General features: G+C 42.3%; 3 protein-coding genes across 5 annotated transcripts in view; 1 reads left to right on the top strand and 2 right to left on the bottom strand.

The window, feature by feature from the left end:
• eif3c (eukaryotic translation initiation factor 3, subunit C) overlaps positions 1–2,504 on the top strand; it is a 37,276-nt gene extending 34,772 nt beyond the window's left edge. For all 3 annotated transcript variants that reach the window (XM_042214128.1, XM_042214126.1, XM_042214127.1), the window contains 9 exons: positions 13–85; positions 192–383; positions 778–949; positions 1,030–1,189; positions 1,280–1,345; positions 1,485–1,572; positions 1,717–1,882; positions 2,014–2,055; positions 2,303–2,504. In XM_042214128.1, the coding sequence (XP_042070062.1) occupies positions 13–85; positions 192–383; positions 778–949; positions 1,030–1,189; positions 1,280–1,345; positions 1,485–1,572; positions 1,717–1,882; positions 2,014–2,055; positions 2,303–2,379 (1,036 nt within the window). In that variant the 3' untranslated portion in view covers positions 2,380–2,504. The remainder of the gene's footprint in view (positions 1–12; positions 86–191; positions 384–777; positions 950–1,029; positions 1,190–1,279; positions 1,346–1,484; positions 1,573–1,716; positions 1,883–2,013; positions 2,056–2,302) is intronic.
• A 574-nt stretch (positions 2,505–3,078) lies between these two features.
• On the bottom strand, positions 3,079–8,214 carry prodh2 (proline dehydrogenase 2). Its single transcript, XM_005947341.3, has 11 exons — positions 8,116–8,214; positions 7,618–7,981; positions 7,334–7,524; positions 6,263–6,389; positions 5,858–5,929; positions 5,685–5,765; positions 5,020–5,163; positions 4,720–4,886; positions 4,509–4,619; positions 3,873–3,961; positions 3,079–3,684 (listed from the first exon to the last, which is right to left on the bottom strand). Exons 2-11 carry the CDS (start codon positions 7,843–7,845, stop codon positions 3,503–3,505), a joined length of 1,392 nt encoding a protein of 463 aa, XP_005947403.1. The 5' UTR covers positions 7,846–7,981; positions 8,116–8,214; the 3' UTR covers positions 3,079–3,502.
• Positions 8,215–10,214: 2,000 nt separating this feature from the next.
• On the bottom strand, positions 10,215–14,102 carry tbx6 (T-box transcription factor 6). Its single transcript, XM_005947342.3, has 8 exons — positions 13,974–14,102; positions 13,280–13,499; positions 12,704–12,971; positions 12,469–12,612; positions 12,234–12,304; positions 12,091–12,149; positions 11,710–11,989; positions 10,215–11,460 (listed from the first exon to the last, which is right to left on the bottom strand). The coding sequence occupies exons 1-8, from the start codon at positions 14,041–14,043 to the stop codon at positions 10,215–10,217; spliced, it is 2,358 nt and encodes a 785-aa protein (XP_005947404.1). The 5' UTR covers positions 14,044–14,102.
• Positions 14,103–14,827: the final 725 nt, after the last annotated feature.

Below are 14,827 nucleotides of genomic sequence, written 5' to 3'. Positions count from 1 at the left end.
GCACTCACGCTGGTACCAGGCACGTGACCTGATGCTGATGAGTCACCTGCAGGACAACATCCAACACGCTGACCCACCTGTACAGGTAGGCACTCTTAATCATTATTCCTTCATATGAACGTGTTCTGACTCTAACTATTAGTTGTATATACAGATCGCCTGTTTTAACCGTTTTCCCCTCCTCCTACCAGATCCTGTACAACAGAACAATGGTCCAACTTGGCATTTGTGCATTTAGGCAGGGCATGATTAAAGATGCCCACAATGCACTGCTGGACATTCAGTCCTCTGGCCGTGCCAAGGAGCTGCTGGGTCAAGGTCTGCTCATGAGGAACATGCAGGAGAGGAATGCAGAGCAGGAGAAGATTGAAAAGCGAAGACAAGTAAGTGCTGTCTGACCAGAGCAGTTAACTCTAACTAACATGTTGGTTTCTCTGTCAGTGTTGACCTGCTTGTAACCTGGATTTACTCTGTGAGTGAGTGAATTTTTGGGCCCCTCTCTCACAGCTGCAGGACAGATTTCCAGAAGATTTCATACAATTGTTCATGTGCACTTGGTGACTAGTTACTTTTTTGTTTTTTCCCTAAATGGGCCTTGACCTCACATTAATGTGCCAACTATTCCATGGTGTCTCCAGCTGCCTGTGTCCACAATAGTGTGAAATCAAGGCTGTAATGAAACGACAAATGTTTTGGTCTTTATTTTTAAAACACTGATGTGTCAGACATCCATTAGATGATACACACATGCATCGTGACGTTTATCCTCCCTAATAGGTGCCGTTCCACATGCACATCAACCTGGAGCTGCTGGAGTGTGTGTACCTGGTGTCAGCCATGCTGCTGGAAATACCCTACATGGCCGCCCATGAGTTTGATGCCCGCCGCCGGATGATCAGCAAGCAGTTCCACCACCAGCTCAGGGTCGGGGAGAGACAGCCCCTGCTAGGTACGAAACGCATCACGAGAGCTCGTTGTAGCAGGAAGTTTCATCCACAGAGGATAACCACAGCTTTATTTGTCCTCCAGGACCCCCAGAGAGCATGAGGGAGCACGTGGTGGCAGCCAGCAAAGCCATGAAGATGGGAGACTGGCGTACCTGCCACTCTTTCATCATCAATGAGAAGATGAACAGTAAGGTTTGGGACCTGTTCCCTGAGATCCAGAAAGTACGCGAGATGCTCGTCAGGTTAGCATACACTGCCCCTGTTCATCACTTGGTTCATTCACCAGTGTGATAATCCCACTTGGACGTCCTTATGTTTTGTTTTTTTAATAGGAAAATCCAAGAAGAGTCACTGAGGACCTATCTGTTCACCTACAGCAGTGTATACGACTCCATCAGGTGAGCACAGATGTATTAGTTTCATCAGTCTTTACTAAACCACAGATTTCTGTAGACCACTGCAGCTTCCCCACAGACCAAAGATGATCGGTCACTGTTCTGCCAAACCTTAATTTTACTACGCTTGTCTGTCCTTCAGCATGGCTACGCTGTCTGAGATGTTTGAATTGGAGATGCCCACAGTCCACAGCATAATCAGCAAGATGATCATCAACGAGGAGCTGATGGTAGGACTCGACGTTTCTGTTCTGTGGACTGAAAATATAGACACAGCAGTCTCATGGGGGCTTTTATATTTGAGAGTGTTTATATTTGTGATTACTTTTTATATGCCTTTAATTTGGATCCCCCCATTTTTCTCTTCCCAACAGGCGTCACTCGACCAGCCCACACAGACGGTAGTGATGCACCGCACTGAGCCAACGTCTCTGCAGAACATGGCTCTGCAGTTGGCAGAGAAACTGGGCAACTTGGTGGAGAACAACGAGCGCGTCTTTGACCTCAAACAGGGCGTCTATGGAGGTTACTTCAACAGGGGTAAGTTCATCATGTTCTCACAGTACTTTGGGAACTTATTTCTAACCTTTCTGAACCATTTCTTTGTGTACTTTTGTTATCATAGGCTAATCTTGCTATTAGATAATAATGAGCTTTTATTTGTATTACAGATCAGAAAGGTGGCTACCAACAGAAGCAATCCTACCAGAGAGGTATGTTAAATTTCACTGAGGTTGTTTCCTGTTTCATATGTTAATGAGGTTGGGTTATGTTTTCAGCAATAGATGCTATTTTAAATTCGTCCAATTGCAATTGCTAGAAAACATGCAAAGTCCTTCAGTGTAACACCTTTGTGTTTTGATTTGTTTTGAGGTTTGTTTGTTTTTTTCTTCTTTTGTTGTGATTTAATGAATTTGTGTGAACACTAATGAGATGATTGTTGTCTTTGTACAACCGCAGATCAGAAATCTTACCAGCAGAAGCAGTCGGGTTACCAGAGAGGCGGTTACAGGAATCAAAATCAAGGAAATTATTGAGCTTGAAGTTTGTGGATTTCAGTTTTTCCAGTAGAGCTGGTCTTCATTTCAAAACAAGATCAACACCCCATGTTTGTGTGCTTGGCTCTTGGCCGTGCTCCCTCAATAAAACTGTTTTGCTGCTACTCCAATGTCTGCTAGTGCTGCTTTGTCTCAGCAACTGCAGAGTGTAATATTCCACTTCCAATAAATATGAAGTTTTATTATTTCTAACAGAAATTACTGACGTTACAGTGTGGCAGTACAGTTAAGGGATAAAAATGTGTTATTGACTAATATTTATCAAATAAATAAAGTGTGTTTTGGTGCTTGGTTTTTTGTTTTTTAATTCAGCACAAAGACACTAAAGCGTGGAACAAAATTTTTAAAAAATGTGTGGAAAACTGAGTCCTCCCCACACATTCAAAATCATCAATGTCTATGTTTATCAGGGTCGAGGGTTAATTACAAAGGGTTACATCTTTTGTGGCATACATACAAGCCTTAGTGCTTCGGTAATTTTGGGTAAATACAAACCATGGGACAGTCACTGTGTCACTACCACTGACATTTATTACTGATTAGTCGATGCTTCACAGCAACTTGAATCACATTCTGGCGAAGCAGTGGAAAGTTGTTTATTAATAGCAATAGCAGCTTACTCTGTAGAGAAGTTTGAATCTGTTTCTTCGGTCTAGTTTTATAAATCCTCATTTCTGAGCATCATGTTCTTTTGTTTAATTACATTTCATAAGCATTTCATACATTAAAGTACACAAAAGCAATCTTTTGATACCCTGTCCATCAAATACAGTGTTCTCTCATGATCCGATCTTTATTCAGTTCACCCACACACATTAACATGATAGAATAGCCTTTATTGTCATTGTACAGAGTACAATGAAATTGGAGTGCCACTCCCTTAATCATCATTGTTAATTAAATGTTTTATGCTTAATTCAGTTTACCTTCTGTTGCTAAATAACAGGCCCAGTAGTAGTTTTCAGGAGCTTTCTGGATATTACACCTTCAAGAGATATGAAAGTGTATTAAACAACAGTGCTTCCCCACTAAGATCTTTTCCACACCACCTCCTGGTTGCAAACGTTAATATGAAACTGCAGAGTTCAGTGTTGGTTGATTGTTAGCTGCCTCCCCTTAAACTCAGCCGGAGTCTCCGATTGAGCTCTTTCCTCAGTAGGTCTCTTTCTTTCCGGATTCCCTGCAACACTGTGCGGTTCTCCTGAGCTCTGCGCACCAGGTAGGGCAGCGTTTCATCCACTGATCCATAGGGCACTGACTTGTACACTGAGTAACCCTCCTTAGCTGGAAGGGAGAGGAGAGATGGGATGGTGTGATTGTCAGACAAGTCAAAACCATAGCTTCCTTTCTCAACCCACTCAGGCAGTGATTGTGCATAGGTTTATCAGTTTTGGTGATGAAAGCGTGGACAGTCATTTAATAGTTATGTTAAGTGCATGAGTCAAGCTGTGATGTGACGAAAATCAGCTCACCCAGTGTAAGGGAGACGTGGTCACACATGCCCAGCAGCTGACCGAAACACACTGAGCCTCCATCTCTGTCTATCCCCAACTCCTCCATTCTGATGAGCATGTGCACAACATTTATATATATTAAATGGCAGTGATTCCCAATCTTTAGGGGTCATAAATACATTTGAGGGTTGTACCTTTATCACCAATAAACATCTATAAACCTCTATCACATAAGACCAAAGGAACACCCCTAAGCTTCATTTTATCCTTATTGTATTTGCTCTGCAAGACAATTGAAAGTATCATAAATTCTGCAAAAAAAGTAATTGTTTGTGATTATTTCTTGGATGTAACAATGCTACTTGGAAAAACAATCTTATTGTTGGAAAGCATTTGGTGGTTGAGCAGCAGAGTTGAGTATCTGAGTTAAGCCCGTGAAAAACTTGCCAGATATTGCCTGTCAAAGCTAAACAACAATCCAGTAACATTAACAGTTTGTTGTATTTTTATATTTAAAGTAGTTATGAAAACATTTGCTGATTTGTCAACCTTATCACTCTAGTATGGATTTATCATTGGCTCACCTATAACTGCACTTCCATTATGCATATGTTGCACACATACCACCTCGATTACGTCGTTGTGGATTCTCACCGTTTCACGGCTCGTCTCACTGACTCCTCGTTGTGAGTGGCCACTATGATCCTGTACCGCTCAGGTTCCTGGGATATGACGTCCAGCATCAAATCAAGGCATCCGTTATAACTGTTCAAGAAGACGTGAAATGTATCAAGAGTCAAATCAAGATAAACAAAAATGATAGTTGACTGTTGCACTCAGGACATTTTCCTTCTGTCTAACCAACCTGTCATTGGTGTCCCCCCAGCTCTGATGGATGGGGTCCTGGTGACCCTCTTTCATCGCTAGTTTTCTCTCTTTGTCCATGTAGGCTCCTCTCACCAGCTTGACACCCAAACAGAAACCCTCATTCTTGGATAGAGACAGCGCGTCTAAGAGGAGAGACCTGGAGTCCTGATAACCACAGAATTTAACCACAGACACAAAGAATTATAATTAAAACCATTAACTGTCTCAGTGCAAGTGACATAAACTGTCTGATATTTGATGATAATATGAGAAGAGAAATAAAGATAAAGATAGTTGCCTTCAGGTAACATTGATATGTGTTCCAGATCCAGGTACCATCTTTGTTAAATTTCTTCATCATTGCCATGGCGACAAGAGAGAGGGCGGGGTTCATGTAGGTGTACTCAGCATCAACCAGGACTCTGACTTTGTTCACACTTGCCTAAAAAAGTTTTATTCATTTCATTCAAAATTTGCATCTACACTTATTAAATTTGCTTCATGTGTCAAAGTGGGCGTATTGTGCTTCTCTCTGTTTTCTTAATAAATATTCAATTACAGTCGTGCATGATTTTAAAATAATATAATCCCCAACTATTTTTTGTATACTTGTGCCGAACTGACATCACTTTGAAATGGTCTCCCATTTATAATCACTTCAGGCACAGTCAGAGCTACAGTTTTGGCCCTGACTGAGGAGGTGGAGTTTACAACCAGCAAGTTCTGGTTAAGTCAGGAGAGGGGCAGCCAATCGGAACAAAGTGGGCTTTTAGGCAGAGGGCATTACAGAGACAAGCATTAATAGACCGTCTAAATGCCAATATTTGCATGAATTACATATTTAAATTTGTTTTTATTTGTTAAAACTGAATACTCTTGGTAAATCTCAGAATAAAAGTGTGTGAGCATAACAGGTCCCATCTATTGGAGCATTTGTTAAGTGTTCGATTGTCTCTCCCCTACCTCGGCTATCTTGTTGAGTCTCAGTAGGCCAGATCGTAAGTGGGCAGCTTCCTTTTCATCTAAACCGGGGAAGCTGATTGGCTGAAAGAGACGATTTTAGGCAAAACTTCTTTATATGGGAACTGAAAGGTGACACCTAAGAAACTGGATCACTTGTTGAATTGTGGACTCACCTCACCATCCATTGATCTGATGAGGAGATTCAGATCGTATGGCTGTTGCCTGATGATGTTTGTGAGTTTTACCTTTAATACAACACGTACATTTTCAGGAAATAAACAGTGTCAAAACTGAATAAAAACAGGTAAGGCAGATAGGTAGGGGGAGCTGGGTTTGCACATTCAAAAACAACCTGGAACAGCTGTGGATACACCAAACTCTGAAATGTGTGTCCTTATCTTTTTTCCCACATATTTGAAGCCTCTGATGTTAACACCCAAGTTCCCATACATTCAGAATACTCGGAAATGCCTCCACCTACCCACCCACTCAAAAAAAAAAAGTTTAAAGTCCCCTCAAGCATCTGTTCTAAAAAATAATAATATTAAGGACTGGGGACTCTGATTTGGAAGCCTTACACACAGCTCTGGGCTGAGCAGCGCTGTGATCTTCAGCTGCATCATCGGGTCTTTGCTCCAAGCGTTGCTGTGGGACATTCGCACACACTCCAGCATGGTGTCCATGTTGTCGTCGTATCTTTTCTCACTGCAGGCAATAAACCATAAACCGTAACATGAGAACCGCGAAGAGTGGACTTCACACTCAGGTGTAACAGCTGTGCACAGTTGTGTGTGTCGTGGGTTGGAGCTGAGTGTGAGGTCCTTTAACTTTTGTCCTCATATGCTTGAGATGCAGAGGCAGGAGGTGGGCTGGGACCTATACTGCAGACTTCAGACAGTCTACAAGCCACAATTCATAGAAACATACATAAACAAAAAAACGTATGAAATGTCTGAAATTATGTACAAATTAATGCAAACCTGTTGAGAAGAGATTTTAAGAAATTTCAAGATTTCAAGATAAAAATCCATCAATCTACGAGCAGTCTCAGCTTCCACAGAGGAAACACAGCTTCTATCAGACTCTCAGTGTGTATTGGATTCCCGTTGACCAAATTCAGAACATATATGAATATTTGACACTCTTTTCTTTGCCTATTTTTATCAAAATAAATAAATACCACAAACATTTTATTTTACTTCATGTGATAGGTGCAAGACAAATATTAAAGACATTGTTTGTAGCTGCACAAGTGAGCTATTGAGTTTGTAAGGCTGGCTTTGAGGGGAGCAATCTCTCCCACTCAACTGCTCTTTAAGCAAAAAACATCTGCATCAGATTTTTCTCACATTTGTGATTTGTGATGTTTTTCTGTCATGGTTTTGTGCAGTTAAATGAGTGCTTCTGTGTCTAGCAAAATTAGAAATGTATTTATTTGTTCTTGTATTTCAAAATCACATCATTGTTCAATTAAGTTAAGTTAATAAGTGTCCCAAAAACCTAAACGTCCACATGCATTGATCTAAAGTGTAGCGAAGGCTAAAATCTGCCCAGCAGCTGTGAAACTTCCAAGTACTAGGAACATTGAGTGAAAATTAAAAAGTGTCTTTTGAAGCAGCCTTTCAGCGACTTCTTAGACTCAGTCATACCCGGTGCTTTCTCCGAGGTCCTCCTCGATCGGCACGGCCAGCATGGGTCTCATTCCCTGCAGGCTCATCTTCTGCATGGACTGCGAGATTTCAGCCTCATTTTCTCCAGCCACAAACTGGGCATACACAGTGGGCCTCAGCAGCAAGGAAAAACCCCTTTTCCCCAGGAGCGTGCGTGCCACCGACATCAACTGAAATTAGCAGAAGAGGAAAGTAGTGAATGGATTGAATGCCAGATGTCAATTTGTATATTTTGAAGCTTTTCTGACAAACCGCAGTCTCACCTTTCCACAGTTATTAACCAGCGCTGGGAAGGAGCAGAGGCGGAAAACGCCCAGAGCACGAAGCAGCTCACCCAGACTCTTCACCTTGAAGGCACGGGGGTCCTCAAAGGCCAGAGTGTCTGAGAGCAGTTCATGCTGTTTCACCGCTGCCACCCTGGAGGCCGCAGAACTCAGGAGCCTCAGCGGCAAAATGTGAGGGAGAGAGGGACGTAAATAGGAGCACAGCATGGTCCCGGGAGAAGTGTGCAGTGTGACTGATGCAGCTTGTAGATAAAGCTTTTTCTTTTCTTTGTTTCCTCTCAAATGCAGCAGTGTGTTAAATAAAATACAGACTCTCAGTGATCGTCTCAGGAAGAGTTATTCCCTGTTGAAAGAAGAAAGTGTCTGTCCAGTTAGTCGGCCTTACTCCAAGAACGGTCAGTCACAATCATGATGAATCAGAAGCAGCGTCTGTTACTATCCATTGCAGTAATAAAACTGTATAAACAAACACCTTACCGTCCATCCTAACAGTGGCACTCGGAAGAACTAAACAATGAAAAGCCAAAGCTTTGACAGTCCAAGTGTGAGCCGGTAGAATTTATCATATTTGGTTAACTCGCTGGTTAATAAATGACAACTTGGAAATTTGAGTAAACATCAGGTTGACCCTTAGAATGAAATCAAACGAATGGACAAGAAAAGCTCACCTGTGTATAGATATCATGTATAAGATATATAATCATGTTGAATCTAGTCTTTTTTTATTGTAGACTTTTTTGTTTCCTAGAAGTTTTAAAATAGATTTGTCTGAAGAGTCCCATTAATGTGGATCAAATTCAGTCAAATAGTTGATCAAATGAGCTGTGTAGTTTGTGGCCCATGTGATGTTACAGTAATGAACAGGAGAGAAAATTGTACACTTAACAAATGCTGAAAGCTCCATTATATCTAGAGAAGGGTTGAGCTCAAACATCTGTTTCCCCAAAAGCCACGAAAAGCAGCCGAGAGAGGAAATGATTAACTGCTGCCTGCTGACGTCCTCGTCAAGTACCTTTGACTTGTTAGTCTAAAAATCCTGTTAATCCCCCACAATCTCTGCTCTCCCAGCCATAAATGTACTCATAGCTGTCCACAAAATGACTGATGCTGTCTTTGTCTGCACTGTGGCAGAGATCAGTGACAGAGCTTTAACTGCTTCTAATCTTCTAGATCAGGGGTGTCAAACTCATCATCAAAGCTAAAACTTTCGCATAACAAATTATAAGATAGAGTCATTTTCTGAGTAAAACTCAATGGAAAGAAGTAAAATTAAATTCTAAAAGCTTTAAAATATAAACCATCTATTTACAAAATAGTATTTCACATTTGATTGAATGAATGGGGTGGAGATTATTAGACATTCAATCCTGACCCATGTCTGAATATGGAAAATCAGATGTTTCCTGTTTAGTCTTCCTTGTAATTTGCGTAACAGCAATTAGGAGGTACACTTATGTGAGAAAAATAAAGCTTTCAGTGTAGTTCTGAAACTGGTTATCGGCAAGTGTGAGCAACTCTGTAAATGCATAAGGTTTGATAGTTTAGTTCTGGGATATTCAAGTGTGTGTTAACACAATACAATGATACGATTGTTAGTGCCCATCAGTCTGGAAAGTTCATGACAGTACACTCAGCAAAAGACTGAAAAAGTATGGATTGTTTGGACGGGTTTCCAGGTTCTCTAAAATGAACATGGCTTAGGTTTGCAAAGTTGCATCTGAACAAACGACAAGACTTCTTGTGGATAAGACCAAAGTGGAGATATCTGGCAATGTTTAGAGAAATCCAAGCGCAGGCATATCAGCACAAACACCTCCTACCAACTGTCAAACACAGTGGTGGAGGGGTGATGATTTGGGCTTGTTTTGCAACTACAAAACCTGGCAACAGTGCTGACATCTTCGATTGCTAACTCGGGGTATGTCAGCGTGCTCCGACTTTCTGAGTTGAGGCAGGATTCCACAAAAGACATTTCTGACTAGGAAGTCGGAATTTTTGACTTTTTGAGGAACACACCATAAGTGACATCATGGTGGCAGCGTCCATCCTTTTTATACAGTCTATGTTTTCATTCAATGTTGATGAGAGTGGTAGGTTACGCTGATTGTTTGGGGCTAATATGCATAGATTTTCCAACCAGTCCAACACTCAAATTTAAGAAGATGATTTAAGGCAGAAATTCACTCAAGAGTGCTCGATTTTTTATTTTTTACATTGTATCTCTAGTTTCCAGTCTTTACTTAAACTAGTCATATCTTCTCAGTAACTCCCCAAAGTCTCAGCTGGATATCTGACAAATCCTTCAAGCTACATACAAATATTACAGTCTTTGTCAGCAAAATATTTCAGTTGAAAAGGATTGAGTCACAAAAGCTTGAAAAAACAATATTTTATTTTTCACACTGGAATGAATATAGAAAAGAAAATCTTCAACAAGTATATACAAACGAGGCCCAGTTTCATCAGTCTGTCAGCTAAACTGCTGAGAAGACACAGACACACAAACACTGGGCTTAAGCTAATTCTACACATCATTGACTCCCCTTAAAAGTTCATCCATATAAAAATACCATATTTCAAAACATTTGTCTTGTGCTCATTTCCAGGTAGGACCCCTGTGAGAGTGAGTGGCCATGTTGTTGCCTGTACAAGTGCCTGAATGGGATTGAGAGGGAGGGGTGAGGGTCCTGACATAGCCGGAGAGGGTAGGATTTAAAGGTGGGGTAGAGAGCTGGGTTAGGGGCAGAAGGGGGAAGTGAAGGATCCAGCTGTGGGAGAAGAGATGGATGGTGCCGTACCATCTCTGGACGATAAGGTGGTGCAGGATTGAAGGGAGGCACTGCACCAATTTCAACAGCAGGATATGAGGGCGTAGAAGATGATGTACAAGGATTGTGTACTGGCGGCAGTGTAGCAGCAGGGGTGACGGACTGCTGGAAAGAAGAAGCAACAGCCAAGCAAGAGGAGGGTTGAAAAGGAGGATGAGGAAGGGTGGATGGTGGGTAAGGGAAAGAAGAGGGAGGAAATGCAGTAGCTGGAGCAAGTGAAGGAGCTTGAGCTTGGTGGGTCAGATTTGGGAGGTGGAGGGCAGGGTGGGCCGGGCTGGGAGATACATGGGAAAAAGGCAGATTTTGCATCTGTGGGGGAATAGATGGAGGAGCAAAAGATGTGGAAGAAGCATGCATGGGTAAGGAGCAAGACAGAACTGGAGCTGGTGGTTGGTTTTGACAGGGGAAAGGCTGAGCAGTGCTCAGAGTGGGGCTGGGATTTGTTGGCACAATATTTTGATACATAAACGCTGCAGAGCTTTGATCACTGGGTGAATCAGTGGCGAGAGGTCCGGCCTGTGGCTGCTGGCCAGACTGGGTGAGCAGAGAATGAACAGCTACTTGGTCCTGGAGATCTGACGGACATGTGGTGGACGACGGGGCATGAAAAGAGGCATCAGTAGAAGTGTGGGGGCTGATGGTGTCTGGGACTGCATGGTAGTTGTTTGAGGAAGAGGAAGGGGAGGATGATGACGAAAGGAGTGGTTGTGGGGAGGTAGAGCTGGAAGGGGGCGGAGTGGGGAAGGTGAAGGAGGTCTGCTGCAGCGAGGGAGTGTTGGAGGTGGAAGAGAGTGCGGGGGAAGATGACAGAAGGGAGGGATAGTTGATAGGAGGGATGGAGGGCTGAGGATCGGATCTGTCCAAGGGGTCAGAGGCAGGATGGGAGGGGAAGGAGGAGGATGACTGAGGGAGCGGAGCACAGGGGAAAGAGGAGGAGCTGGCTTGAGCAGCAGGGAAGCTGGAGGTGTAGGCTGCCTCAGCCATTGTGTCTGATCTGTGGAGGAGAAAGGAAATGAGAGCTTGAATCAATTTAGTGTCGTAATTTCTGAAAATAATAATAATCAGCCATTAGAGATGTGTGTAAACCACACATCTCCTAGCAGTAAGACTGAACCAGAAATTTTGACATTGCTAGGTTAGGTTATGTAAAGCAGTAATTAGACTAAAAATATAAAACATTATTCTTTGTATAGTCTATCTATGTGAATCATGCTAATATCAATTACATTCCTCTGCCTCCTACCTTTCAATCATACTATTTGCCCTCTCGCTTCCTGGCAGCTCTTGTATGCCACTGGCCAATGTGATGCTGATGTCAGACATCTGGGATGCCATAAACTCCTGGCCGAGGTCCAGTGACTGCTCCGGGACCAAAGTGTCCTGATAGGAGGTGTCCCCTGGTCTGAACCCACAGGAGGTTTCGGGCAGTGCAGGCAGAGAGGCCAGAGCGAGGGCCTGCAGGTCTGCACCGGTTACTGGGGGCTGCTGCAGGAGCTCAGTGGAGTCGCATGGATCACAGTTCACTGATGGCAGACAAGTGGAAATGTTTCAAAATGAGAAATACATTACATTCATTTTTAAATTAAGTTACTTAACGTGCCATAAATCTGGTTTTCCCCCTTACCTATATCTAAAGTTTCTGTCAAGACGGCAATTTTGCGTTTCTGTCTCGCATCTCTTTGTCTATAAAGAAAAAAGGCATTTAGACCCTGCACAACAACAGATGAATGTAGACTGTGAGTTTTTGCTGCTTGTGTTGGGAATTACTTTTTGCTGTTCATGCCGTCTTCACGGAAGCCTTTAGCAAAGGGGTTGGAGTTGATCTTAAGCTCAGTGATCTGAAAATAAACACAAAACACATTTAATATTACATTACATCTGTTGTTTGAAATCATGTTCTTAATGTTGCAAAGAATCTCTTATATATCAAATGAATGAGTGTCTCTGTGAGTCTGTTGCTTGGTAACACAAAACTCGCAGTCAGAGCAGAAAATAACGGTACCTTGCTGTTCTGGTAGGCGGTGACGGTGATAAACTGGGTCTCGGGGAAAACAAAGGAGTGCTGCCCTCCACCCCACCTCAGTACATCCCGGGCTTCTATCACATGAATTCTGGGCTGGTATCGATGCAGAGAGTGTAGGATGATCTTTGAATAGAAGAAAAAGGCTAAACTCAACATGCCTCACTGAAGGTTATGTGCTGTATCTCCGCTAGGCCTGTTCATGTGCAGTACGTACATGTCCCTGTGTGTCCAGGGTGTTGTTTGTGAGCTTGGCGTAGTGAAATGAGATGGTGCGGCTCTGCCAGTGGGCACCTGTGGCAGGAGAATCTGGGTGGATGAACACCCGGTCTGGTAGCCTCGCCTCTGCAGCTCCAACAGCTTGCCACCCGCCACCTTGGAAACGATAACGGGAGTTGTCAACGGGAACAATATCCAGGAGGAGGATATAACGGAGTGATGGATTCAGGCCCGACAGCTTCAACTTCAAACCAGGAAACATCCGTCTAAAAAAACAAAATGACATAGGTTCAGGACACCAAAGGTCACAGAAAACAGTAAATGAGAAGGAATTAGGGAAGAACTAAAACTGATGAAGGCAAGATGGGATGAAAACATTAAAAACAGAGGAGTATAAAGTTAGAAGAGATGGTAGACTGCTACGACCCATTTAGGAGGCCACGACTTAATGAAAAGTAAATTTATTTCCCCAAGATGGGTCGTGATATGACTTTGGGGTTTGTCTGGGATAAATTGCTACACCCCACAAATAAGGGCTGGGGATAAGGGGAGTAATGCAGATGTAATCTCTCACCTGCCCTTCTTTGTGATGATCATCTCTGTCCCCACCGAGCTGAATTGCTTCCATAAAGACGAGTTCTCCAGCTCCATCTTCACCTCATCTTTCGGGGTTGTGGTTGCAGCCTCATTGGAGACGGGAGCAGGAGGAGGAGCCAGCAGCCTTGGAGGCAGAGCTTTGGCGGCTGCTTCGCATGCCGGAGGGAACAGCGGTATATGCACAGGTGCCTCCCGCTCTGTGGGAAAAAAACTTTATTTAACTGGTGAAAGTGAAGCAAATATGGAGCCATATTTTAAATGTATACTTAAATTAAATATATTTAATTACTTGTACAAACTACTGAATCACTAAGTGTTCATTCAGTCTTTTCCATCTGATCTAAAAACCACTTTCATGTACTTTCAGGTGTACAAAAAAAGGTTTAAAGAGTAAATTGTGTCTTCAGCACTTGACTGGAACTTTCAGTGCAAACGTTTTTTAATGTAGTATTTCTGGTTTGGCTGCTGCATTAAAGGCCCCATCATGCCTTTGTCTTTGCTGTAGGGCATTAATATATTTGTTTTGTCATTTTCTAAGGACCTAAAAAGTGAGAAATTAAAAAGGTTCTAATTTATGAAAACATTTATTCCTTAATGTACAATCAACAGTATAAAATAAGATATCTGTTTATGTTTATTGCTTAAACATGAATGCATTCAGTCCCTCTCACCTCTGTAAAAGCAGTCTCCAATCCTTTGTGGTCCCAGAGTCAAACCAGGGAACATCTCCATGCTCAGCATAGTCCTTCTTGTCTGTCTTTGTCTCTTTATTCGTCCTCTTCACCGGATCCAAATTAACATTTCTTCAGCTCCTTTTGCTCTCTCCTGTTCCTCGTACAGATTTTTTCTCTGCTTTCTATAACAAAACAGTAGCTGCAACTAGAGAGTTTTTCACTCAACTTCTGACTCGCGCTCTTAACCATCGGCTGTCCTTTTTCCGTCAGAGGCCACAGGGCTGACGAGCTCTCTTAAATAGGTGAGTGGGACTTCACACCTATGGCCAAATGGGCCCATTTTCACATAGAGTTTTATTTGCCTCCCTGTCTCTCCTCCCTTTACCCTCAATTCTCATTTCTGTTCCAACAAAGAAAACAAACAACACTCGTCACATTGGAGGAAATCAGGGTTTATCTCAATATCTGAAAACACTGATTGTGATTTACTTTCCTTTATTCTTTTACTTACTCAGTGCACTGAAGATCATTTATTTTACACGCAAATCTGTAAACTATCTAACTATAGATGCATGGAAGGTCAAATATGCTAAATCACAACCATCAACAAGAACATGCATTAATGCATCAAGCACAGTCCAATACAACAGTCTACCCCTTCTTTATATTTTGTTGGGAAAATGGGAAATAGATCCAGCAATTGATTAAAACATACAAACATGCATGAAAACGTAGTATATAAGAAAAAAACAGAATTTTGACAATTCTATAATCAGTTTGAAAGCTGATATTTGGTATGACCACCTTTATTCTTTAACACAGACTGAATTGTCTTGGGAAGCCTTCTTGTA

The sequence above is a fragment of the Haplochromis burtoni genome, unplaced genomic scaffold, assembly GCF_018398535.1.
Source record: "Haplochromis burtoni strain Fernald_Lab_line unplaced genomic scaffold, NCSU_Asbu1 Contig_520, whole genome shotgun sequence".
NCBI lineage: Eukaryota > Metazoa > Chordata > Actinopteri > Cichliformes > Cichlidae > Haplochromis > Haplochromis burtoni.
This window is presented reverse-complemented; position numbering and strand designations above follow the sequence as displayed.